The sequence below is a fragment of the Vespula vulgaris genome, chromosome 14 (assembly GCF_905475345.1).
Source record: "Vespula vulgaris chromosome 14, iyVesVulg1.1, whole genome shotgun sequence".
NCBI classification, from domain to species: domain Eukaryota; kingdom Metazoa; phylum Arthropoda; class Insecta; order Hymenoptera; family Vespidae; genus Vespula; species Vespula vulgaris.
In genome coordinates, this window is record NC_066599.1 from 350,396 (window position 1) to 375,746 (window position 25,351).

The 25,351-nt window shown below is 31.8% G+C and overlaps 5 protein-coding genes and 1 long non-coding RNA gene across 17 annotated transcripts; 3 read left to right on the forward strand and 3 right to left on the reverse strand.

Moving 5' to 3' along the window:
• The first annotated feature begins 197 nt into the window (after window positions 1-197).
• Window positions 198-3,909, forward strand: LOC127068953 (dynein axonemal assembly factor 5). Of its 2 annotated transcripts, XR_007783259.1 has the most exons (7): window positions 198-1,257; window positions 1,341-1,580; window positions 1,655-1,850; window positions 1,930-2,236; window positions 2,308-3,298; window positions 3,371-3,617; window positions 3,777-3,909. XR_007783259.1 is itself a non-coding variant. In XM_051005425.1 (6 exons), the coding sequence occupies exons 1-6, from the start codon at window positions 549-551 to the stop codon at window positions 3,508-3,510; spliced, it is 2,583 nt and encodes an 860-aa protein (XP_050861382.1). In that variant the 5' UTR covers window positions 198-548; the 3' UTR covers window positions 3,511-3,698. The 2 variants fall into 2 exon arrangements, 1 of the variants encoding a protein (XP_050861382.1); XM_051005425.1 differs by lacking the exon at window positions 3,777-3,909 and having other exon boundaries at window positions 3,371-3,698.
• On the forward strand, window positions 3,828-7,011 carry LOC127068976 (rho GDP-dissociation inhibitor 2). Its single transcript, XM_051005499.1, has 4 exons — window positions 3,828-3,987; window positions 4,541-4,726; window positions 4,816-5,040; window positions 5,245-7,011. The coding sequence occupies exons 2-4, from the start codon at window positions 4,543-4,545 to the stop codon at window positions 5,442-5,444; spliced, it is 609 nt and encodes a 202-aa protein (XP_050861456.1). The 5' UTR covers window positions 3,828-3,987; window positions 4,541-4,542; the 3' UTR covers window positions 5,445-7,011.
• LOC127068984 (uncharacterized) lies at window positions 6,041-8,203 on the reverse strand. The gene is made up of 2 exons (XR_007783262.1): window positions 8,087-8,203; window positions 6,041-7,520 (listed from the first exon to the last, which is right to left on the reverse strand). It is a non-coding gene; the product is annotated as an uncharacterized LOC127068984 (long non-coding RNA).
• LOC127068965 (protein singed) lies at window positions 7,514-18,032 on the forward strand. Of its 11 annotated transcripts, none has more exons than XM_051005459.1 (10): window positions 8,394-8,537; window positions 8,608-8,751; window positions 9,106-10,645; window positions 12,549-14,804; window positions 15,025-15,268; window positions 15,344-15,477; window positions 15,553-15,851; window positions 15,927-16,087; window positions 16,179-16,646; window positions 16,801-18,032. In XM_051005459.1, the coding sequence occupies exons 4-10, from the start codon at window positions 14,742-14,744 to the stop codon at window positions 17,004-17,006; spliced, it is 1,575 nt and encodes a 524-aa protein (XP_050861416.1). In that variant the 5' UTR covers window positions 8,394-8,537; window positions 8,608-8,751; window positions 9,106-10,645; window positions 12,549-14,741; the 3' UTR covers window positions 17,007-18,032. The 11 variants fall into 11 exon arrangements, 10 of the variants coding, with proteins under 10 accessions (XP_050861416.1, XP_050861423.1, XP_050861419.1 ...); XM_051005466.1 differs by lacking the exon at window positions 8,394-8,537 and having other exon boundaries at window positions 8,613-8,751; window positions 12,549-12,632; window positions 14,625-14,804; XM_051005462.1 differs by lacking the exon at window positions 8,394-8,537 and having other exon boundaries at window positions 8,613-8,751; window positions 9,106-10,096; window positions 10,405-10,645.
• A 579-nt stretch (window positions 18,033-18,611) lies between these two features.
• Window positions 18,612-21,939, reverse strand: LOC127068957 (ribonuclease Z, mitochondrial). The gene is made up of 6 exons (XM_051005434.1): window positions 21,576-21,939; window positions 20,747-21,485; window positions 20,319-20,659; window positions 19,830-20,228; window positions 19,356-19,705; window positions 18,612-19,272 (listed from the first exon to the last, which is right to left on the reverse strand). The coding sequence occupies exons 1-6, from the start codon at window positions 21,711-21,713 to the stop codon at window positions 18,882-18,884; spliced, it is 2,358 nt and encodes a 785-aa protein (XP_050861391.1). The 5' UTR covers window positions 21,714-21,939; the 3' UTR covers window positions 18,612-18,881.
• A 130-nt stretch (window positions 21,940-22,069) lies between these two features.
• LOC127068956 (uncharacterized) lies at window positions 22,070-25,329 on the reverse strand. Its single transcript, XM_051005433.1, has 6 exons — window positions 25,004-25,329; window positions 24,512-24,851; window positions 23,548-24,420; window positions 22,869-23,437; window positions 22,375-22,773; window positions 22,070-22,301 (listed from the first exon to the last, which is right to left on the reverse strand). Exons 1-6 carry the CDS (start codon window positions 25,042-25,044, stop codon window positions 22,157-22,159), a joined length of 2,367 nt encoding a protein of 788 aa, XP_050861390.1. The 5' UTR covers window positions 25,045-25,329; the 3' UTR covers window positions 22,070-22,156.
• Window positions 25,330-25,351: the final 22 nt, after the last annotated feature.

Consider the following 25,351-nt stretch of genomic DNA (forward strand, 5'->3'; position numbering starts at 1 on the left):
TCTAATTCACTTGTTATCCATGATCGAAAATACTATATAATTTTACCCATGAAATCATAACTTTTTATTTGAGCATATTATAATTTACAGTAAACATATTTGATATGAACATAGTAAAAATTATGGTAATAAAAATAACATAACAATTATTGACTTATGTAAAAGACAACAGTATTTTTATGTTTGTCATACCATGTTTATTTTAATGATGTTATTAATTTTACATTCTTAAAAATTATTATGTATTCTAGATCCAAAAATGAATAAATGTCTATTATTGAATTAAGATTTTGCGTTTAACATATAATAGCGATCTAAAGAATCGAATTAATTTTACACAACAGACGATAAAATACATATGTATCTGTCGAGAAATCAGAAGTTCAATATGTATGTCTGTAACCATGGCAATAACTGCTCTATATGAGATTGTATTTGTGTTCCTCATTTGATATTTTTTCAATCATAGTTTAAAGGTGAATTTTGACAAGAGTACCGAATTAAAAACTAATAAGGATATTAAAAATAAAAGGATAGCATTAAAAGAAATGTCATTGGAAACTGAAGCTGGTATAAATAGAATTTGCTTGTCATTACAAGCTGAGAATAAGGAAAGGAGAAAGCATGCTTTAAATGAAATTATAAAAACAATATTGGAAGGACAAGAAATACTGGATACTGATGATTTATCACAAATATGGGAGAATTTAAATAGACCATTGATAAGATTGTTAAATGACCAAGCAGAAGTTTGTCGAGATCGTGCTGTAGAAATATTAAATAAGTTTTTGAATTTGTTGCCTCCACATGACAAGCATATTATCTACGTGATTCCGGTGTTGTCAAGACGTTTAAGTCCAGAAGAATATATAGAACCGTCAGAAGAAGTAAGGCTAAAATGTATTGCTCTCTTAAAAGTCATTATTTTAAAATATAAAGACCATATATCTGTATACATGGATGAAATAATAGGAATTCTTGCAAGAACTGTTAGGGATAATTATCCTAATGCTAAAAGAGAAAGTTGCGAGTGTATATCAGAATTAGGAAAAATTGTACCTAGGCATTTTTATACCTATTCTGAAACTCTTATAAAGCCAATTTTAAGTAATTTTAGTCATCAACACTATAGAGTCAGAGTAGCTTCTGTTAAAACAATAGGCGATGTGATTCAATATGGTAATAGCAAATCTATGGAAGAAGTTGCAACACCTTTAGCTGAAAGACTGTTCGATCAAAGTGGAGTTGTTAGAGCAGGTAAGATCCTAATCCATTATATATATACTATTTATAATAATTTGTTTCAATAATAATACATTGTAATTAATGACTGCGTAAAGCTGTTGTCGAAGTAGCAGGACATTGGCTTGTTGAATTAAGAGATAGATACAGCTGGTGGCACAAAATTCTTCCACTTATTTTAACGGGTCTTCATGACGAAATAGAAACAATACGCATTACAGCAGCAAAAATGTGGGATGAAGCAGGTCAATTATATATGAAAGAAAATCAAAATGATGAAAAGTTTAAAGACAAAATGGATTTTCTTACAGAGGAACCAAAACATTATCCACCTAATAGTATGTTTTTATTTTGCATAGGAGATACGATAGTGTAACTTAATATTAATTGAAATATTTTTTTTTTTTTATAGTTACCAGACCAAACTTAGGATGTCGTACTATTGCTCAAGAAAATTTATGCAAACTTATAAATGGAATAACACGTGAACTTTCTGATTGGATGGCTGATATAAGAGTTCGTTCTGCACAATTACTTTGTGTCTTAATACTTAACATAGAACAATATGTAACTCAGCATATAGAAAAATTGTTACCGGCGATATATAGGTATATTTAATATATATGATTTAACATAAAACATAATATTTTTTTCATTCGACTATAATATTATTGTGTTTTCTAACAGTGCTTGCAATGATGAAGATAAAAGAGTTGTGGATAATATAGAAATTGCAGCAGAATATTTAGGATACTTTGTACCTCCACAGATCTATTGCCATTTAGCATTGCCAACATTGGAAAGTTCACCTACGGCAGGTCATCTAAGAGCATTTTCTGCTATCATAAGATGTACTGAAAAAAGTATTCTTCTACCTCATATAGAAAAAATCAGCAATTTTTTACAACAGTCACATATTTGTCGCAGCAAGAAAAGTATCTATCAGCAACAACTTTTATCTTGCTGTAATTCCATTATAACAGTATGCAACGAGGTCTGACTTTTTTCAGAAACTTGTCATTCATTTCTATATAATTGATACATCATAGAAGACTAATGTTGCAGGAATGTGTCCTTATTTCTCAGAATTTATTTACTGTCATATTTACTAGTTTGGCTATGAGTACCGAGAAGTTTATTCACGAAGAAGCAGATCGATTATTCGGTGTGCTTGCAACTATAGAATCGTTAAAAGATACAGAAGATGTATTTCTCCATCATATGAAAGTAATGCTAATGTCAATTTGTGATAACTGTGATTCATGGACAGCTCACAGTCCAGAACATCAAATATTTCGAACATGCTTAATACGTGCTTCGACCGCTGCTGCTCATTGTACGAGTATTGTACTACCAATACTACAGGATATTATGAGCAAAAATACAGACATGGAGTTGAGATTGTTATATTTAATATTACTATCTGAATATTTGTTATGCAACAAGCAGTCACTCCAATGCATTGTTGATTTTCATAAATTTGTAAATCAAATTTTAGAAATATGCATTATCCCTAATCTTATTTGGTCAGCAGGTAGAATATCTGAAGCTTTGCGTACAGCTTCCATTTCATGTTTATGTGCTCTTTTACAAAATGACACTCTTTCCACACATATTAAGGATTCTGTTACAATTGCAAAGGAAGAAATTAACAACGAAACGAACGAATGTAATATCACAATATTTTCTACCGTAGAAAACTATTTATCTGTTTTCGAAAGAGTTATTCCTATTTTGATTACGCTTGTTGATGATAATGCAAGAAAAACTAGACTCTATTCTTTGCGTGCTATTTGTCTTATGATGTCAATTGGACACAAGTTGTCCTGCATAACAGAAGATCATATTCATAGAGTATATGCAGTTGTATTGAAAAGATTAGATGATGGTTGCGATGATATAAGGTGGGCAGCTCTAGAGGCCCTTGTAGAAATATGGTCTACTATTCCTAAAGATTACAATTTAATGTCTTGTAAGAGTTATATTGATGTCCTGTATACAACAGTGTTGATACACTTGGATGATCCAGAGTCAAAGTTTCAAGATTTTGTATTAGGTAAATATTATACTTTATAAAAACTTCTAATGTATATCCCTTCTTAAATAATTTATATTATATCTCTTTTAGATGTATTGATGCAGTTGGCAAAAATTTATCCTGAATTGTTGGTTGAAAAGTTAAAAAATTGTCAAACAAATTTTAGAAATCAAACTGGTATACAAATACTCTTAAACCATTGTCATGAAACGTTAAAAAATATTTACTAAATATATATTGAAAGTATAATACTGCTTAAATTTTATCAAGGATTAACGTTTAAAAAATATATGTGATTTATGCATAATAATAAAATCTGGCACTTCAGGGAAGAAAGGTCATATAGAATATGCGCACACGTATTTTGATTTATAATATATAAGATTTACTTAAAAAGTATTGTTTTTTTATATTATACTTAAATTAGGTTTTATTTACAAGTAAACTTATATAAAGATTTTATCAAATTTTGTCCAACTTAATACTCTTGGAACAGAAACATAACCTCTTTCTAAAAGACAACAGGAAGTACCCGCCCTCCTGTTGCCGCCATGTTGTTCGTATCTTCCGCTTGCCAAAGCCCAAAGCTCGCGAGAAGAGGGGCAGAACAAATAAGATTAATATTCGTGGCTAATACGAAATAGCCTTTTTTTTTGGAAACAAATCAATTATAGTGCTTTTCATTTGTTAAAAAATCAAACTATTCGGTAAGTGTATAATTGTTCGAATTTAGAAGTTCGAATATATTTTTCTCCAGGAAAACTATATTGCCATAGAGTATACGCTTATCAATCGAGCAAAACAGTTGATCTGCATTTTTTCTTTATCATTATTTTCATTTTCTATTTCTATATTTCTTTTATATATTTCAGAATGTTTGTTATTTTATGATGCAGTTGTTCGGCTTTTATCATTTTAATCATTATTATTGGTACGATCATCATCAAGATATGAAAAGTCGAATGATATACATATTTTCTTTCTTAGTTCTTTAAGATCGAATTTAAGCATTCTAAAAATATTCGGTGATTCCATGATATATATTTCGTCTATGTATGTGTATTTTTTGAGTATATATGCATGTACACATACATTTACATGTAACGCATATAGATTACTTAAATTCAAGGATCTTTTTATAGTATCCCTTCTTTTAATGAGTAGTCATTTATATACATTTAGCGAAGACACTATTAGCATGAAGCTTCACAAAAATTAAGAATTTTACATTCTGATAAATATATTCTATTATAATGTTAGCAATGTCCGATGCTACTACCGATCATGTGGATGCTGTAGAGGATGAATTGGAAGTTGAGTCAAATTATAAACCTCCTCCTGAAAAAACGATTGAACAAATTTTAGAAGCAGATAAGGAAGATGAAAGTTTGAGAAAATATAAAGAAACGCTGTTAGGAGAGGCAAAAGCTGGTGGGGTAATTGTGGGTATGTAGTTATATATGTATATATATATATGTACCTTAAGAAAAATATATCTTAGAGATACATAATATAGTTATAATATATTTTTATAGATCCCAACGATCCTAGAAAAGTAATAGTTAAGAAATTAGCACTTTGCGTAGCAGACCGTCCTGATATGGAATTGGATTTGTCTGGTGACTTATCACAATTAAAGAAACAAACTTTTGTTATCAAAGAAGGAGTTAGTTACAGAATTAGAATCGATTTTATTGTACAACGTGAAATTGTACATGGATTAAAGTATGTGCAAAAAACTTATCGCCTAGGTGTACCAGGTATGTTCTTTATTACTTTGTCAAATTATTAAAAAATATTTATTACTTATACATAATGATACTAGTGTTATTCATTTATATATGCTTTCACTGATAGGAGTCACAGGTAAAAAAAAGTTGGAAGGCTGTTTACATTTATATGAAGTTATTATATTTTGTTATATTATATATCTTTTCATTTTTCCTTTTTTTCTTTTATTATAGTGGATAAAATGACACACATGGTTGGATCATATCCTCCAAAAACTGAAATACAATCCTATACCACTCCTGCCGAAGATGCACCTGCAGGAGTTATGGCACGAGGTTCGTACAGTGTTAGTTCTTTATTCACTGACGATGATAAACACGAACACCTGAAATGGGAATGGTCTTTCGAAATTAAGAAAGATTGGAAGGAATAAATCTACCTTGTCATTCCATTAAAGAACAAAAGAAAAAACACGAGAGAACGATTTTTAACTTTACAATCATTCGCAATTATAAATATAAGAATAATGGATACCACCGTAGATATATACTTTGATGAGTTTCGAATGATCTTGAGTTGTGGTCCATGGTACCATAAGAATTAATTATACATACTAAGTAATAAGAAAAGAGAGTGACATATATTGGTATTTATTTAGCATTCACTTCCCATTGTAATCAGCTATTCACAAATGTTTGACTCACAAAGTAGATGTCATTGTGTTTGTGATGAATGGTCAGTAGAAAAATATACCGCATTGTAAATTAAAATTATTCTACAAGTGTCAAACACAAAAGTATTTAAAAATGGAAAGTATTATATAATTTGTGAATGAATAATTTAAATAATATACAACAATGGTCTGGTGATATTTATCTATTGAAAACAAAGGAGAGATAAAAACAACATTGTAAGGATTTTGGATAGCGCGATTTTTAGGGTGTTTATGTGTACACATACTTAATATTTGGATTTAACATTGCATAAAAATGGGATTTATACTTTTACTATTCGAAAAGCTTTCCCAAATTTTTATTTATGAGGTATCTCTAGTTAAAATTACACGTGAAATGAAAAAAAAAAGAAAGAAAAGAAAAATAAAATCGGGCATAAGTCGATATATATAAATTCGATATTAGTGAACTTTGTTTATCGAAGAGATTATATAGCTCTGTGTCTGAGTGATCATTTGAAAGAATACAGATATAATTATCTGATTGTAGTATGTGTATATTTATAAAAATTATACATCATGAGTGCATCATAGTTAAATATGATAAAACGTACTGGAACGTATTGGAATTATAAACCTTCTGTTTGTGAGCTTCCATGGAAAATTATAATCTTTATTATAAGCCTGCTAAATTGGAGTTGCTTTTGGGTGGTTCATTTATATGTTGTTTATTTATACAAAAGAATATTAGAATGTTGACATCACAAGGGAAAGCGCACATTACAGACATTAATAATTGTAAAAATGATTATATCCAATGGATCATTCAGTACAGACTGTGCAGCATTTTAAATAACGTCATTGTATATGCTAAGATTATCCGTAACCTATGTAACATAATTATCAACAATGTAGAATAGACCTTTTATACCTCAAAACAAAATCATAGTAGCCAATGCTGCAATAGATAAAAAGTTATGGACGTTCAAAATCTAAAAGGCGTTTCCAGAGATATGCGATTGAAAAGAAACCCCTGTTATAACGAATATCTTGTTAAATATTATTTCAATAATATATTTTCCATGTAAAAATGCCATCGTACGATCTATTTGCACATTATTACTTTCTGCCGTACTAAAATAATTTTCTAACGTATTGTGTTACGATATGTCGCAAGATTTGAAAATTATGAGTGCAGAGTCGAGTAGCTTATTGTCTCTCATGTGTATTATGTGTATTTATTTGTATTACGCGGTGCAGTATATATTGTAATCGTTAATATAGTTGCTGTATATTAAATATACATTTTATACCTTTTTCTTCCAGACATCTTTTCAAACTAGCTTGACCCAACAGCTATCCTTAAACTCAAACCAAAATAATACTTTTGTAACTTTTTCCGCTAATAATGCTCATTTATCCAATAGATGCTAAAAATATTGTAAATGCGTACACCACTTGTATTATTTATTTTCTTTTACTTTTTGTTTTGTAAGACGTTAGCTATTGAAATTTGTCACCATGAGAATAAAGTATATTTGCCGAAGGATCATCAATCAAGAATACAAAATTTCTTGAAATCTTTGATAAATATTGGATGGCACCGACTATGTAGACGGCTTGGTCACGGTCACGATCACGGTCACGGTCATGGTCTACTCCGCTTGAATCTCCTATAGTCACCTATTCTTAGACGAGTCAGTAAGCTGTTAGAATGTACGTCCGTAGCAAATATAGAATACAATTTAAAATGTTCCGTTTCTCACAGAATCGCATCGTTGATGCGAGTGAGATTTACTGAAGCATCCTTCACAATTTTCAAAAGAGTGTGCAATTCTGAAAAAAATAATGAGCACATAAAACAAAAGAAACGATCAGTTGGCTAATTGCTTTGATAAGATAACAATGAATTGATATGAACATTAATTCAAACAAAGTCTATATAAAAATTTATGAGACGCAAAATAATTTAAATTTCGTGGTACTCGAAAACGATCAGTGAAAAATCGATTTTCTTCTCGACGTCCCACAATCGATTACAATCTATCGTTCGATATTTTTCAATCATGGAGGAAGTCACGATATCACAAGTTCCGTTTTTCGATCTTTGTTTGAAAATCATATATCTTGATAATCCTAATTCAAGACGTGCCTTCACAGAAGTCTAATTAATTAGTACCATATGTTTTGGTAAGAATATCTCTTTTTTATTCCGTTGTACCAATTGATCATACATGACGAACGATATTAAAAAATTGTAAAATTTTCGATTCTTTCTTACCAAAAAAAAAAAAAAAAAAAAAAAAATGGAGGAAAGTGTAAAATCGAAAGAACAATTTCCTAAAAAGATTCAAGTGTGCCTTCAAAATTTAGCGCTTCGCAAATTGAGAAGATGTACTTACGTAGGAAACGATAGGATAAATTCTAATGTAACGGTCAATACACAAGATCGAATCAATTCGAATTCAAAACTGTCGAGCCTCGAAAGTAATTTCAATGAATTTAGGACGAGTAAGGAAAGAGTAGATCTTTTGCAGGATTTTAGACCTCAAGATTTGCAAATTAATATTCGAAGTCAATGTATGGAACCTCGAGAAACGATCAAGAAATACGTTGATAAAAAAGAGAACGGTCACGTGACCGAAACTAAAGTCCTAACGAATACGAAGATACTTTCTCGAAACCGTCGATTTTCTTTGCCGATTTTACGAGTTGAATCTGCGGAAGCCACGTCTGTTGCAAAAATAAGTCATCAAAAAGACAGCGATGTCACGATTAATGGAATTAATCGAACAATATCAAAGAAGGAAAGATCGAAGGAGGATTTCTCTTTAGATGATAATAATCGAGAAGGTAATATTTTCACAATCATAAATTTCTTAGAATTGAGAGAAAGGCAAATTAAAAATTTTTCCTGAGGAAGTTAAGAGGAAGGAAAATGGGGAAACCGGAGACACGACGAAATTAATATCGCAAGATATCTCGAGGATCGAGGAAACGTCAAGGAGTAGTAATCCGATTATCGCCGAGGAACAATTGACGGATTCGCGCGATAATTTGAAAAGAGGTTAGACTACTTGACGAAGTTTGTAACTGTTAACTTTCTAACTTTGATTCAGCAAATTTAAGTCACAAAGTTCTGTTGTCTTTACATGTCTTTTATTTGTTTAGCTCTTGCCTCAAACGATACAATAGTCATAACGAGATATCGTACTAAATGTTATCACATTTATGGCTATTGCTAAATGAATTAAGTTTATGATCGTATTTTCTTTTTTTTATCTTCTTTATTAATCATTTCTTATACATTCGATTGAAGAAAAAAATCAAAGTATCTTTCAATAGGATCGACGTTAGAAGTTATGTAATCCTATGTGTCATGTAGCGTTTAATTATTAATAATTATGCTCGTTTGAAATAGGCTCGGACGTGAAACATTTAATGGAAGATAAAAGAACGATCGATGAATCGATTGAGCATACTTCTAAGCGAACAAACGAAGAACACTCTTTCGAAGGCTCCACGGTTGATTGGAAATTTTCCGAAGCGTGCCTTTCCTCTGAGAAAAAAGATTGCGATATAATAACCACGCGGTTCATCGTTCAAATTGGACATAATGCGAAGAACAAAGAAATTCCCGCATATGGAAAGAGACATTTCCATCTAAACAAGTATACACATATATATACCATATACACATGGAAGAAAAATGGTTAGAACGAAATGAAATTCTCGTTTCAATTCATTGTACTTATTTCTCAGAAAATGCTTGGCTAAACGCGAGCATGCGAGTTCATATCTGGCAACGTCTATCAACGAGAACGTAAAAGACAACTCGTTTTATCAATTCATCCGTCATCGTTGCGGCAAAAATATGGTTAATGGTTTATCTTGTTCTCGATACAATAAACTTTACAAACGGTGGGATATTCAGAAAAGTACAATACAATTTGTTTACACGTTTAATCTGTAATATGCAATTCTTAAAGAAAATTCATAAAGAAAGAAAAAAATGAATCGTATATAACGATATAATACATTGGATTTATTTTTCAGAAATACTGGATAATTCGCGATACGAGCACCGCTGTTACATTTGCAGAGCTCATAGAAATTCGAGCATTTCCTGTGGATACAAATGTAAAATGATTCCGAGTTCTCAAAGAGTAACCTTTCGTCTTCCTAATAAAGAGGAGACAATGTAGACGACACGAAATTCATCGTGTCTGACTAGCTTTAGGAATCTTCTTCGATATACGTGATTCGTTCTATCATTTCAACGAATCTACCGTTGTTCGTGATTAATGTAAATTGATAAAAATAAAGAACTCACAGGCAAGGGAAGCAAACGGAAACAATCAGGAATCGTGTCGAATAATCGTGCGATCTGCTGTGCAGTCAGAAAGAAAAAGGTAACTGTAAATTGTTTCAACTAAATCACGGACAAAATAAATTCGTGCAAATTTCGAAAACGCACTGTTTCCTACGAGACGAACAGACGGTGCTCATTAGACACGCTCGAAAACTTTTACGCTTCCCGAGCAAAATAAAATTAAACTATTAAGTTATTTAGTCTAATTAGCGATCATTTCTTAATTGGACACGACATAGCATCTACATTCTTTACGTTCGTTCATATTTATAACTACTATTATTTAGTAAGACTCTATCACCGAAAGGTGGATACTCGTTTATTATAAAAATATCACTTTGATTTTAGATCGACATTATCCGCGAACCGCAAATAGCCATGGAAATGATAGAAGAACGTTTAATAATGATTTCTCCCGGAGGGAAGAAAGTCATCGGCGGTCGTCGACGTGTATCAAATTTCCTGGTTCATCGTTCATCGATCACGCGCGAGCTTGCAACAACATTATCGTTGCGTAACTTAAATCTTCCCGTAGAAAGAAAAAAGCAAGGGACTCGATCGAAAGGGACTACGGGTCCACTAATAACGGGTAGGTGTAACGAGACAGCGTTCGTATCGATCCGTACTGGAGCTTTCGGTGGAGGGAGCACACCGTCAGGAGGAGAGAGCTCCGTGAAAATTGCGCGTGATCGTAGATCCAACGCAGCTTCATAGTTCACCAGCTTCAAAGCGAACGAGAGAGAGAGAGGGAGAGAGAGGGAGAGAGAGAGAGAGCACAGTCGGATGCATTCTCGACTGTACGTACGCGCACCTCCTCCGCGCGCGCACCCTCGGCACTCTCAAGGCAAAACGAACGAACCCCTCGTCTCGAACCAAGCGAAGCCTCCCCCACCCTACGCGCTCACGGCGATAGCCGAGTATCCTGTCGTACGGGACCGACGCTCGTCGGCCGGTCGTCGGCCCTCAGTAGCGCGACGAGCGTCGAGTCGCGTGTGTCGTTGTCGTTGTGTTCTTTCTCTTTTTCACGAGTACCTTTTACTCTCGTCGAGTACGAAACATACCTACCAAGTCGGCTTTCTTTCTGTCTGTCTATCTCTTTTTCTCTCCTTTTCTATTCTCTCCTCCTCTCACTATTTCACGCGCGTACATCTTCTCTTAAAATCTCGAGTACATACATCTTCTTGAAAGAGTGTACCACGAAAGAGGGAGAGAGAGAGAGAGAGAGAGAGAGAGAGAGAGAGAGAGAGAGAGAGAGAGTGGTGAGTAGCAAAGAACAAAGTGATATCTCTAGAGAGCGAAGAACTCTTTGACGTTACGAACGTCGTCCTTTTACGAACTACAAATTTAAAGAACGCACGACCATCTTTGCTTGCTTATGGTAGACGCTGGAAGTACAGGAGGGTGGAAGGTTCTTCTCCTCTTCTTCCTTCTCTCTTTATTTCAAAGACGATTATAGACGAACGGTTAGGTAGTAAGAGAGACGACGCATCGAGAGTTCGTCGAACGTTTCGAGGTCAGGGTCGGTCTTTCGAAGAAGAGACAGACACGCGGTCGTGCACGCACGAAGATCGAAGGTCTTGGCACTTGGCGTTTAACCAAGACATCCATTGCACTCTATATTTAGCTGATATAGCCATAGCGAGCTTTGCAGGAGGGATGACGCGAAGGGTGTTTTATATTTCGAGGACGATCGGGGGTCGTGACTTCGGTGCAGCCGCTCTCAGTGACTCATTTCTCGCCTCCTCGAATCTTGGGGCCTGGGTGGGGCCGGCCGGTCGACCGACCGACCGGCCGGCCGGTCGAAACGTTCTTCCAACTACCGGCGGAAGTTCCTGCCTTCCTGCCTTCCTCCTGCTTGCCTCTCGTCTCTGGCTCTCTTTTTTTTCTCTACCTTCGTGCGATGTCTTATTCTTCTCACACATTGTCTATCACTAAGATCTTAAGAATCTTTGCGTTGTTATACATAAATATTTGTCGCTATAATCTTCAAGTATATTTATCGACGATATAAGCGCGTTTAGTGTTTATTATTTAGAATGAACGTATGTTGAATCTTATTTGTGTAATATTATTACTATTTAATTAGGCGTAATCTTGATTGGAAAAGTGTTTAGATTCGAAAACAAAAACAATAAGTAGCGTGTAGTTTGTTGTTACTCGATAAATCTTAATGGAGGACAAAGAAAAAGCGAAAGGGGATAATCATAATGCAAAGTGCACGTTACTTGTCGCAGTAACCATAATAATTATGTTGACGAAGCATATTATGGTCTTTTCTGAGAGCGGCTCGTGCGGTTTTTTATCGCCATCGCGCATTATATATTCGACCGTATCGTCGTGATTGCAGGAAAATCAAAGTTGTGTGCGAACCGAGAGAGAGAGCAATCGTTCGAAGAAAAAACAAAACCGCTATCGCTAACAATATTTACAAAATATTGCGAAGTTATCATTAATATGGACTTTTTATAAACTTGACACTGTTTGCTTTTTAGATTTTCGAGTACATACTTCCTAAATCAACAATTCAACATTGACGCGAACGGGCGATTGGCGTCTTCCTTCACATCCCAATGAACGTGTGTTGCCGTCTTTCTCATTTCCGCTTTCCAACGGAATATAATTTCTCGCTTGAAACGAGAGAACCGGCTTTTGACGTTACAACTAATAACTTATAGTTTTAAGAAACGTTCTATAATTAATGATACACTACGCGTTGTCGTAGCTCCTAAGAATATATCTGTCGCTTTATTAAAAATTCTCCCTTAACGAAAGGAATCTAAATTTTATCTCGTAAAAAAACGAATACTGTTGTAAAAGACCTTGTCATTCGGTTTTCATATATCGTTATAGTTGGACGGAATCATATTAATAACTAAGGTTTAAATTGAACCGAATCGAATGAACGGTCAGCGAATTGTCAATGTACGAGTGTCTCGATCAGTTGAATCTTCGATTCTGTTAGTTTAATTAAGAGAACGGGGCTGTGCGCAAGCATGAATACTCATACGTTCAAAGATTAACAGTAAATGGTAAATCGGAGAAACTACCGTTCGATGATTCCTCTTTGCGCATCATTGCTCCAAACATACTTATGTGCGTACGTATTCACGTATAAACTCGTCTGTCGAAGGAGGAAATGTTATTTAACGCGGCCATAATGTAAGATGCGTACGTTAACCTACTCTTGATCAACGGTAACGCGTAGAACGGCACGTTGAAATCGGTTAATGACCGTAATAGACGTTGAGGCTCAGGGAACCGCAATAATCATAATGACATTACAATTCGAGTCGAATCGAATTAATTTAAACGGCACTATGTGCTTTTTTTTCTTTCACTCTTTAGATTCGTTAAAAAGTTCATAACGATTTTCAATCGACCGTCTTAATACGAACGATTAAATACGAATATATTGAAACTATTGATGAACGAATTGAAATATAGTCCTGTCGAATGGCTGGGATCAATACCTGCTGGCTGTACGCCCTGCTATATACAAGGAAGGGATAGGGCGGGGATCCTTCCTTGTTTCCTTTTACGCTAGAACGTTGAGCATTATTCGAGTTTCGTCCTATTGTTTTCCTTCTTCTTTTCTTTCTATTTTTCCCGGTCTTTTCTTTTTTCTCTCTCTGTTCTTTTTTTTTTTCTATTGCTCCTCGTCAATTGCGAATTCTTATGCGACCAAGCGTGTTGAAAGATCGTTGGGGCTCCACGTAACGCAACACACAAGCGTGTAATCTGATTGTCAAGATATTTGAATTTGACGTATTATTTTTATTCTGTTTATTTTTTTTTTCTTTTATATGACAAATATGCCAAATTGGTATACGTTATTTTCTCTCTTGCGGTATACACTCCGTGTACTTTATTTTTCAAGAATTTACTGCCGGAAAGACTGGTTCTGGTATATAGGGTTTACCTACGTAGTCATAACAGACGAGAAACTAGAGTACACAGGTGGTCGCACAGGATACTTCATTCTGCGTCCAGTTCACTCACCTCGCTTTAAAGTCCCGTTTTCGCTAAAACTTCTTTTAGAAACTTTATATGCCTTGCTAATCCTCGCATAATGGATAAGAATTCGGATAATTAAGGAATCGTTCGGTCGATTATATCATTCTTGAATGAATTATATAAATATGAAACTGACTAAATACGAGAAATATATAATTAATGAGAAATTTATACATATGCGATGTATTCTCGATACGGTCAATTTATAACTCATTTCATGAATTTTTCATCTTTTTAATATCACGCAATTTCAAACGGGATATGCGAAAGCAAGATTTGTTCAAATGACCTTGAAAAAGAAAGCATCTCATTGCGAGGTATAATACATCGATAAAGTTTCGCTACCGGTTTAGATCGTCTATTTGTTTTTATTGTTTCATGTTCGATAAGTAAAATTATATGCATTGATTTAAAAAAATTAATTTCTTGGAGAGTGGAGAATTAATTAAACAAAATTTCTACAAAGTGTTTTTATGAAATTAAATATATGTATCAATCGTACGATTTAAAATAATATTATGTTTAATATTAATAATAGAATTTTTTAATTTTAGGATTTATCTCGTATTGAAGACTACTCCAGTTTGGAGACATACCAATTTCGTAAAAGGGAGAATTTTAGAGGAAAACAAACAAATTAGTAATTTTAACTTTTGCTAATCTTGAAAACAATGCAGAGCAACGGTTCAGAGAATATGGGACCTGAAAATGGTGTTGAAAAATCTGGATGGACAGTAGGCATTATACCTTATCTTCTTATACTCCACTTATTTATAATCAAGGATTCTCTCTTTATCTCTCTCTCTCTCTCTCTCTCTCTATATATATATATCCCTTCCCAATTTTTGGTTTATATTTATACTAGATACTCTTTGTTTGATAGATCTTTGATAAATATTTATTTGATAGACCAGGAAATCTTTGATCGATTAATATATTTTTCAATTTTATCAGGTTGGATTGATTAATGGAAAATACAAGTACCTCACGGCTGAAACTTTTGGTTTCAAAATCAATGCCAATGGATCAAGCTTAAAAAAGAAACAATTGTGGACTCTGGAAGGAAGCGATCAACAAGTATTTCTTCGTTCTCATCTGGATCGGTATTTAGCCGTGGATCAGTTTGGAAATGTGACTTGCGAAACAGAAGATGTTAATGATCCTGGTTGTGCTTTCCAAATACAGCTGGCCTCTGATGGTACATTAATTTCTTCTAAGATAAGGTATAATATATACTTTTTACCAAGATCCTTTAAATATTTATTAATCGTAGGAAGCGGACGTTGGGCTCTAAAGAATATCCAGAGAGGTTATTTTCTAGGCTCTAGTCAAGATGAGTTAAAATGTACAGCTAAAGCTCCTGGTGAGGCAGAATACTGGCTTGTACACCTTGCTGCCAGACCACAGGTATAGATTGTCATTTATTATGTTTTGGAAAGTAAAAATATTTTTCTTCATTTTTCCTTTCATATTTTACTTTAGGTAAATCTTAGATCTGCTGGAAGAAAACGTTTTGCTCACTTAAGTGCAGCACAAGATGAAATTCATGTCGATGCCCCAGTACCATGGGGTGAAGATACTTTATTTACTTTGGAATTTCGTCCTGCAGCTATGGCAGATCATGATGATGATCATGGAGATCATGTCAAATCAGAAGGTGGACATTATGCTCTTCATACTTGCAATAATAAGTATCTTGCACGCGATGGTAAATTATTAGATAGTTGCACCAGAGATTGTCTCTTTGCAGCAGAATTTCATGCAGGATTACTTGCTCTCAGGTTTGTATAATACATTTAAAAATATTTCTCCATGTGGATGTAGTAATATTTGAATACTAATATTAATAACTACAGAGATATCAATGGTGCATACTTAGCACCAATTGGAAGCAAAGCTGTATTAAAGTCTAGATCTACAACTGTAACACGCGATGAACTCTTTTCTTTGGAAGAGTCTCTTCCACAGGCTTCCTTTGTTGCTGCTCTGAATCAGCGATATGTTTCTGTAAAGCAAGGTATTACGACATTTGTTTTAATTGTTCAAAAGCAACAACACTTAGATATATTTGCTATATATCTAATATTATTTATCTCCGAATATTTCAGGAGTGGATGTTACTGCAAATCAAGATGAAATTTCTGGTCATGAAACATTCCAACTAGAATTTGATCGCGTTACAAAACGATGGTACGTACGTACCATGCAAGATCGTTATTGGAGTTTGGAAGCTGGTGGTGGTATTCAAGCTGCTGATCACAAAAAGTCTTCAAATGCTCTTTTTGATCTTGTTTGGCAAGAGGATGGCACAGTAGCACTGCGTGCTAACAATGGCAAATTCGTAGCTACCAAACGCTCTGGCCATCTTTATGCAAATGCTGAACTTACAAATGGAAGTGATTCAGATGCTTCTAAATATTATTTCTATTTGATAAATAGACCAGTTTTAGTACTTCGATGTGAGCAAGGCTTTGTGGGCCCTAAAAGTACAACTAGCCCCAAGCTTGAGTGCAATAAAGCCAGTTATGAGACAATTCGCGTCGAACGATGTGAACGTGATATTGTTAGATTTAAAGGTAATGCTATTTTGATTTTATCTTTATTGCATTGAAAATAATTATAATTCATTCTTGAATTAGTTGATTTGTATTCCAATATTTTGTTTCCTAAGATTTGATGATTTAATATAAAATGTTTCTTCTTTTTATATATATATGTGTGTGTGTATAGGGCAAAATGGAAAATATTGGCATGCAGATAGTGAGGGAGTAACTGTGGATTCTGATGTACCATCCGATGGCTTTTACTTGGAAATGCGCGAACCATCTCGTCTTTGCATTAAATCTACTGATGGTCGATATCTTACCGCAGGTAAAAATGGTGTTTTACGTTTAGGAGAAACAGATTATGATTCTGCCACAAAATGGGAATTTTAATGTGGCTAGTTTTGGAGAAACATAATCCATCAGGTGTGATTATATCTCATCGTATTTTTTACATGGGAACGTAAGAACAAACACTTTGTTCCTACTATGTACTTAACCAAGAACAGTTTTGTAAACCTCACCGTAAAACGAATTTACGACATATCGATGGTGAATTATCTTCATGGAACTACAAAAAAAGATATCGTAAATTTGCAAAAATCAAAGACTGACAGCTATACTAACTGTGAATTATTATGAGCCAATCATTATTATGAGCTTTTTTATACGCAATGCTTCATTTTATATAAACTATACAATCAATTTATCGCGTAATAAGCTTCACTAAAGTAAATAATTTCAATTGCGTCAACGCACATTGACAATACATATTTGATATTTGATAAAGTCGTGTATTAAAAGTGAGGATGTTCTTTGTGGGTCATTTATAAGATATCTTTAATACAGCTTTCCATTTTTAATAGCATATATGCATAGATTATCCATAATTTAAATTAAGGGAAGTATAACAGTATGAACATTCATACATTGGTCATAGACCAATCTTTGTTCTACTACTGTTCTCTACCAAAAGCATATATATAAGAATACTAAATTATATCCCTTTCTTAATAAGCCAAAATAACAATTTCAAACTGAAAATATTAAATATTTGTTTATAACACTAAAATGTGATGCATTTTATATAACACACTTTACATTCATAATACTTATTATTTTTTTAAAAATTGTCAATTCTCACGAAAAATACCCCAATCATTTACTTTTTTTTTTTTCACTTGCATATATTTGAACTCGAATTAAGGATTAATCTATTTAGTATCGAGTAAGTTCAAAATTAATATTAAAATTGACCATAAGTAATTCAATATTTATATAAAAATTTATGGCGTTTCATCTTATAATATGAAAATTATTCCTCTAAAAATTATAAATCTATAATTTCATCTAAGAATTTACTCGTGCACAAACTTGTGTAGCTTTCATAAAAAAGACACTACTTTTTGAATTCTTTATTAAAGCTAACAAGTATAATATCTGTATCTTATAGCAATACATTGAAATTAAATTGGATGAATACATTTGAGTAAAAAATGAGTGTAAAATGTAATATGTAGGACTTACTTATCGTCATTGGTCATCAATTTAAACTTATTAAGAACGAATATTATATAAGCATGTATTTTTAATTGTCTATGCATTGCGCAATATAAAAATTGTGTCTATTTTTGCTATTCATTGTGTAGAATTTTTACAAATGTGCAGATTTATTTCTTTTTAACTTTTTTTTTATTTTTTATTTATTTTTTTTTTTAAATACTATACGCAACTATCGATACTTTAAACTAAAATCTCATAAACAATTACTAATTTTATTAAGAATTATTAACAAGAATGTAATAAACAATTTTATATTGACTGAAAATATTTGTTCTATGACAGAAAGCCCTGTTATTACTTTTCCCTTGTTTTGTTGTAAAACTTATTATATAGGAGAACTATTTAATATATACAATAAATGAATATATTATATACAAATTGTCTGTCTGGTAAGCGTCAATTTGGAGAATAGGTTTGGGGGTATGCGGAGGAGGAATGATACTGAGTATTTAAGGATTACAGCATGAAAACTATAAACTTCATTTTACATCAACAAAGCTTGTTTTTACTTATAAGGAAATATGTTTTCGATAGGTTAATATATCGATATTGTATATAAATTGAAACTATTCAAGCAACTATATACCAAAAGGGTTAATAATAATAATGGCAATGTGGTATTCAATGAGGCATTTAGAAAAATATTTCATCGTGTACGATAATATTTTATTTTATCCTTTTTTAGATCTTAATCCTTGTAATTTTTTAGATTTTAGTTTGTAATTTTTTTAGTATACGTTCTTCCGTTAGTATCATATAATTATGAAATATAGTCTTTAGGCAGGGATGTAAAAGAGAAAGAAATTTAAGTTGTAACAAATTAAAGTGCATGTGATCATATGCTATACCGACTTTGCTTAGATCAAGATGGGTATTTTCAGGAATGATTGGTAATTTCGTATTTCTTTGACTAAAATGTGTTAATAAAGTAAAACCTGAATTCATTTTCTCGCCAATTTGGATGGCTTCGGACATGGTCGAATGTTTTTTAAATATTGCTTCTCTTGATAATTCATCCTGCATAGTTGCTTCATGAATAAGTAAATCACAATTCATACCTAGTTGTATTATGCTATTACAAGGCATAGTATCACCACTAGAACGTATAACGAACAAATGTTATAAACATGTTATTAATATTAAAACTAAGTATGCTTCTTCATATTAAAATGTTCTTACCTATAGACAATTTTTTTATTATTATTAAAGACCAAACCAATTCCATAAGAGTCATGGCAATGCCTTACTAAGACAGTATCAATTGCCTTAATATTCAATTTTGTACACAGATCTCTTTTAAGGGTCATTACTTTTGTTCTATTAGGTCTAAAGGCCAATAGATCATAATTTGATATTGATATAACAGAATCCTTAATGGATTCATGAAATTCATAACAATAATTTAACCATGACTGAAGAATGTCTGGTATTAATACAAAAATAGGATCTTTTGTGATTTTTGCTTTTGCTAATATTATCCCCATCAAACCCAAATGATGATCCGCATGCATATGAGAAATATAAATTGCCTAAAAAAGTTTTCAAATTCAATCTCATATGAATAAATTAGATATTAGATGTTAAAAAAGTAGTCTCATTTTGACTATCAATAAAAACTAAGAAAGATAAAGTAAATAAATATACTTAATGTACCTTTATTGTAGTCAGGATATGATTTAATTCAGTCAGACCATAAACACGTCCCATCTGACACAATGTTCCTTCGCTACAATCTAATAATATACTAGTATCTTCGTTTATTCTCACAAGAATAGCACTTGTATTCCTAATTTTACTAGGTATACTAGATCCAGTACCTAACATAACAAATTTAGGATATTCGTCCGTATTAAGTGCTATTTTTGTTTGTTCATCAATATTAGAGTGAAGTTCTTCCAGGATTTTAGGAAAATCATCTATTTTATATAGTTCATCCATATAACTTTTTTGATCAATTGAGATTGTATTCTCCGTACCGAATTTCTTATTAGGTCTCAACTCAATAGTTTGTAATGTTTTGGCATAATATATTTGTGGACTATTTTCTTCTTCCTATGAACAGATAAATACTTAATTACTGTTGTTTGTACAAGTGATCATTTATTAAATCGTTATTAAATCTTTTTAAATTTTATTACTTACTGTATTTACATTCTGACATTCTACATTTAACTTATTTTGAAAACAATTCGACTGCAAAGAAGGAAATATTTTAGGATGTAATACATTCAACATATATTGTTGTTTGAATATTGCCTCACTACCCAAGCAAGTGTTGTTTTCATTTATTATTAGATGATAAGTACTTGAATCGAACTTATTCATCCATTTTTTATATTTTACATTATCAATTATTTCCTGTGGTGTAAAATGTATTATACAATATGGCTTATCATCCTTATTGGAAACTCCTTTTTGATGCATTGCAAAAGCAGTTTGATCTACAAATGAATCTAAATATTTTTCACTTGGACAGTCAACAACTGTAACCAAAATTTAAATTATATTAAATATACGATATTGTAAATATAAATAAAATAATGTAAATAAAAATGAAAAGTTATGATTACCTAAAAATATTGAACCCTTTTCACTTGGAAGACATACTTCCTCATGTTTTACAATGGTCCCATCATCTAAAGTGACATTTGTACCATTTTTAAGTAGTCCTAATATAGGACCAGGTTTTATGCCTTTATCAAGGCATTTCTCTAAACATAGAGTACCTAGCCTGTCGTTTAATTTACAAATATAGGACAGCACAGGTAAAGTATCTTTTTCTGACGATTTCATTCTTTTCTCAATTCTAATTTCATTATTTTTTCTTTTTTTATTGATATGACAAGTATCATTATCTATTTCATTATCCGTTATCTTTTCAGATACATGTTTATGTTTATTATCCATAATCGGATATATTGGAATACACGAAACGGTCATCACGTTATCATTATATTCTGTAATTTTATCCAATTCATCCACAGAAACTTTCATTTTTTTTAGAATGTTACATTCCTTCAACATATTTAACATTTGTTTAGTTTCTCCAGGAGAAGTAACTTTTAAATTGTTATTAGATACAGTTTTTGACTCTTCATTCATATTTGTTATTGATAATACTACTCCTGGCAATCCACCCAAATTTTTCCATATTGCAGACGTAATAAATATACGCCGTACTTTGCTCAATTTAATTCTGTATTCACTTGATAATCTTTGTACCCCTTCACCGCAATTGAACAAATATCTGTTATGATCCGTGATTAAAATTAAACAAGTGCTTCCTGCCACAGATCCAGAGCCTAAAACCTACAAAGATTGTACAACAATCTTCGTTAAAATGAAATAAAATAAAACAATAACTAGAGTTATGAACAAAATGAATAATAATCAATGGACCTGTAGGCGCACTTCTGCTGGAATGGGCGACATGGTGAGCTCAGTATTAAAGGATTTTTTTTTACGTGTTTCCGTATAATGAAAACGTGAAAGATATTTGCCTATAACATTTTTCGTTATCTTCTTTATAGATATCATTGATTTATTTATTATTTATTACAAACACTTTATGTAATTTTAATACAAAATCACATCGTTCGATCTAGTATAACCTAAGATCTCAATTCAACAGTGCTCCTTTTATGTTTCCATGAAACCTCACGCAGTCTTAAGGCAGATTCTCATATAGATATCGGTTTCCAAGTTATATCCATAAACATAAAAAATTCTCTCTACTGTATCATTTCGCGTTTTCCTGTTTTAAGTCATTTCTAGGGTAGATCGATAAGGTAGGAATTAACAATCCGTTATATTATTTTTTGTACGTGATGTCATCTTACGAGAGAAAGGTATAACTACTAACAACAAATTTTACAATCAATCTTTCGAAGAAATTATGCAAAAATGATCTTTTTTTTTATTTATTGAAATCTACTATATATTGTTAACATTATATAAGTATAGCGTATCTTAATTATATATTACGATAAGAATGGGATTGAAATAATACCTGGTTGAATATATGAAATTGACATTGATACAATGGCGAACATTATCGCCGTACCTTTAGCATCTTGTTGCAAACGATTTAATTCTACTGGCTCGAAAAATGGACATTCTTTCTGTCTAAAATAAATAATAATAATATGTCTGTTATATATAGTAATGCGTCTGTAATGAATTTTAAAATAAATAATACCTTATGACAACCAGACGATAAAGTGGTTCGCCTGGATTGCCTTTTCTATAATGTTGAGTATTTGAGTAAACATTATACGATATTTTCAATTCGCTTCTTTTTCTTCTAACTATTTTTTCTGGTGCATTTTTTATTATCCTAAGCTTGTTATAAGTTTCCGTAAGACTCGATACATTATACGGACCAATAAGAGGAGCAATATGATTCTTAACTATTTCTATTTCTGTGATTTCAGAATTCTCGTTATTAATACAATCTTCGTCATCTATAGTAATTGTTTTTTCATCGTGCCATTTCTTCTTTAACTCTTTCCACGAAGTGACATTTGGTAAAACTTTGAATGATGATTGATACTCATTCTTTTCACTTCTAACATTTGCCACAGATGCATTGACCGATCTAGGAAAAAATGATAAATCGATGAATTGAAAATTATATTGTAAGATATGTTGAAAATAATGTTTCTTATTAGATATATTTTAATTAAAAAGTACCTGTTTTGTTGTACAGTATTCCTAAAAGTTCTGAAATGTCTTAAATTTCCAAACATGAAGGCATGAGAATTATTGCGATGCAGATTCTCTCGAATAATTGTACCTCTATTGTGCCAGTATGCTTGACGGTAAAATGGTAATCTATTATTCGGTAACTGGAAAAATTCAAATCTTGAATATTGTGTTAACTGTGTAAAATACAATGCACGTAAAACAACATCACAGATGTTTGTATGCATGCTTTGATTATGTAGAGGAATAAAGTAGTTCCTTTGTATAATTTTGTTACTAGCCTGTGAACTGGTACTAGAGCTATGTGGTATTTCTTGTAAATTTTGTTTAGAATGTTTCGAGCGCATTTTACTGTCAATTTCTGATAAACTTCTTAATCTTTTTGTTTCATACCGATAAATATCTTTATGAAGCTTTATTGTATGAGGTATATAGTTACGTGAAATCTGTTGTATAATAACTGATTGAGAAGCAATATTTGGTAGTAACTCAAGCATCTCTATTCTTGTTAGAGTAGGAACAACTATCTGAATTTCATCATCAGAAAGTTCAATCACCTATTCAAAATAAAATTTACGTGATTTTTAATAAGAACATGTCTTAGTTATTTGAAAATAATTCATATGATCCCTCTGCTTTTAGCAAGAGTTTTCTATAGATATCATACCTCTAATTTCGATTTCTTATTTTCTAAATCATTACTACAAGATAGTAATTCTTTCCTCTTAAGAGAGTTATTCTGATCAATATTTGCTGATAGAGATTTATTATTAACTGCCAATATATCAGTTCTCTTTGGGAGTAATTTTACATTACGTTGTATACGCGAATCTAGCCATTTTGGTACAGGAGTGCTATTCTTCGTTGAACAAGTAGTAAGTTCTTTCATGACTTTTACTTCGCCAGATAAGGTCTCCTCGAAAATAATTTCAATATTTGAATTGCGATTGGTTTTACTGTTACCACCTTTGTTTACTTTGTTTATTGTTTCTTCATGCGTTGAATTTAATTTGGATTGATCGTTCTTTAAACTTGCAGAATTAGACATTATATTATCATTTTCTAATTTTGCATTATAATATTCGGATATAAGAGATGTAGAATTACTTGTACATTCTATTGCACTTTTAATGTTTTCGATAATGTTTTGTACATCTTCTTCAATTGTATTACTTAAAATCTTTGTGGATTTATCAATCTGTACATTACTATTTATTTTCAGCACATTTAGTTCTCCTTTAGTATTATCAAGTACTTTAAGTTGATTGCTTGTGTCATGATCCATTTTTTGTTCAGAGTCTCTCATACGCAAACCTTTCTTAGGTTCCACAATAACTTTTTTTTTTAAAGAAACAAATTCATCAGATATTATATTTTTTATCGAATCCTTGTAATAAAACCGTTGTATATGGTAACCGTAGCGAGTTAATTGACTATAAACTCTGTATTCTTCTAAAGTACATTCTGTATCATCTATTAAAATTTCATACGCTTGCTGAATAGATAACGCTACACCATTCCATGTAAGCTCCAAACAGTTCTGAAATACAATCAATTCAAATTATTTTTTTATTTCTATTTATTTTTCATATAGAAATGATTAATTGATTTATATCAATCGATTACTATACCATTTCTAGAAGAAGTAACGCCTCCTCAGGAAACAAAAGTAATGTTTTATTTATTTCAATACCAAAATTACCCCAGTCCTGACCAGATTTTTTAATAACTTGTGCCTTTCTTCTTTCAGGTAACCATTCTGCAACTGCTAATTGAGAAATACGTTCTACCCTTTCGATACTCAATAAATCTCTACAATTCTTGATACCCTTTTCAATTTGAATATTTTCTAACCAAGAGTTATTAGGTTCAAATTGTTTTTGCCCAAATTTGGGTAAAACTTTTCTGGATTCTTCCCATTCTTTCCAAGTTTGATATTTAATACCTTTATTTTGAATGAGTTGCTCTGCCCTAATTAAAATATGTAAAAACATACACATTAGTCGATCTTAAAAATATTAGACAAAGAAAAGTGTTCCAAAATGTAATAAATATAAGATTGCTAAGGTTAAGATAACATAAGGTTTCTTTTTAAATAATTTGATTTTACACTAGAAACGTACGTCAACATATTTCCGGATAATATTTTCTCTTCTTTATCCATTTTAATATCATTTCCTTTTTTTCTATTCAATTTAATATTCAGTATCCGACATGGATCAATTATACGTACGATAACACGTAATAATGTTCAAAGTGACATTACGAATGTATACAAAAGTAAGACAACTTCTTGAATTATTTTCCTATTTGGTACAACAAGTAAGATAATTAATTAGAAAAATGATACATATAAAAATACATTTCATCACATTTGTTTTTAAAATTTAAACTTTAATTATTAAATTCGATTACAAGAAGATAGCGCTCTTTAAATTTTTATAGATATAAAACATAGATTATGTGATCAT

What these genes read in the sequence shown, in the direction of transcription:
- LOC127068957 (XM_051005434.1), bottom strand. Translation starts at nt 21,713, where the DNA reads ATGATATCTATAAAGAAGATAACGAAAAATGTTATAGGCAAATATCTT. An exon ending in CAGCAGAAGTGCGCCTACAG is followed by an intron (nt 21,486 to 21,575) that starts GTCCATTGATTA and finishes CAATCTTTGTAG; the next exon opens with GTTTTAGGCTCTGGATCTGT. An exon ending in AATGTCAGAATGTAAATACA is followed by an intron (nt 20,229 to 20,318) that starts GTAAGTAATAAA and finishes ATCTGTTCATAG; the next exon opens with GAAGAAGAAAATAGTCCACA.
- LOC127068965 (XM_051005459.1), top strand. Translation starts at nt 14,742, where the DNA reads ATGCAGAGCAACGGTTCAGAGAATATGGGACCTGAAAATGGTGTTGAA. An exon ending in GCAGGATTACTTGCTCTCAG is followed by an intron (nt 15,852 to 15,926) that starts GTTTGTATAATA and finishes TAATAACTACAG; the next exon opens with AGATATCAATGGTGCATACT. An exon ending in ATATGTTTCTGTAAAGCAAG is followed by an intron (nt 16,088 to 16,178) that starts GTATTACGACAT and finishes CGAATATTTCAG; the next exon opens with GAGTGGATGTTACTGCAAAT.
- LOC127068956 (XM_051005433.1), bottom strand. Translation starts at nt 25,044, where the DNA reads ATGGATAAAGAAGAGAAAATATTATCCGGAAATATGTTGAC. An exon ending in TTATCCGGAAATATGTTGAC is followed by an intron (nt 24,852 to 25,003) that starts GTACGTTTCTAG and finishes TATTTTAATTAG; the next exon opens with GGCAGAGCAACTCATTCAAA. An exon ending in TATCGTCTGGTTGTCATAAG is followed by an intron (nt 22,302 to 22,374) that starts GTATTATTTATT and finishes TATTTATTTTAG; the next exon opens with ACAGAAAGAATGTCCATTTT.
- LOC127068976 (XM_051005499.1), top strand. Translation starts at nt 4,543, where the DNA reads ATGTCCGATGCTACTACCGATCATGTGGATGCTGTAGAGGATGAATTG. An exon ending in AGCTGGTGGGGTAATTGTGG is followed by an intron (nt 4,727 to 4,815) that starts GTATGTAGTTAT and finishes ATATTTTTATAG; the next exon opens with ATCCCAACGATCCTAGAAAA. An exon ending in TTATCGCCTAGGTGTACCAG is followed by an intron (nt 5,041 to 5,244) that starts GTATGTTCTTTA and finishes CTTTTATTATAG; the next exon opens with TGGATAAAATGACACACATG.
- LOC127068953 (XM_051005425.1), top strand. Translation starts at nt 549, where the DNA reads ATGTCATTGGAAACTGAAGCTGGTATAAATAGAATTTGCTTGTCATTA. An exon ending in AAAACATTATCCACCTAATA is followed by an intron (nt 1,581 to 1,654) that starts GTATGTTTTTAT and finishes TTTTTTTTATAG; the next exon opens with TTACCAGACCAAACTTAGGA. An exon ending in GTTTCAAGATTTTGTATTAG is followed by an intron (nt 3,299 to 3,370) that starts GTAAATATTATA and finishes TATCTCTTTTAG; the next exon opens with ATGTATTGATGCAGTTGGCA.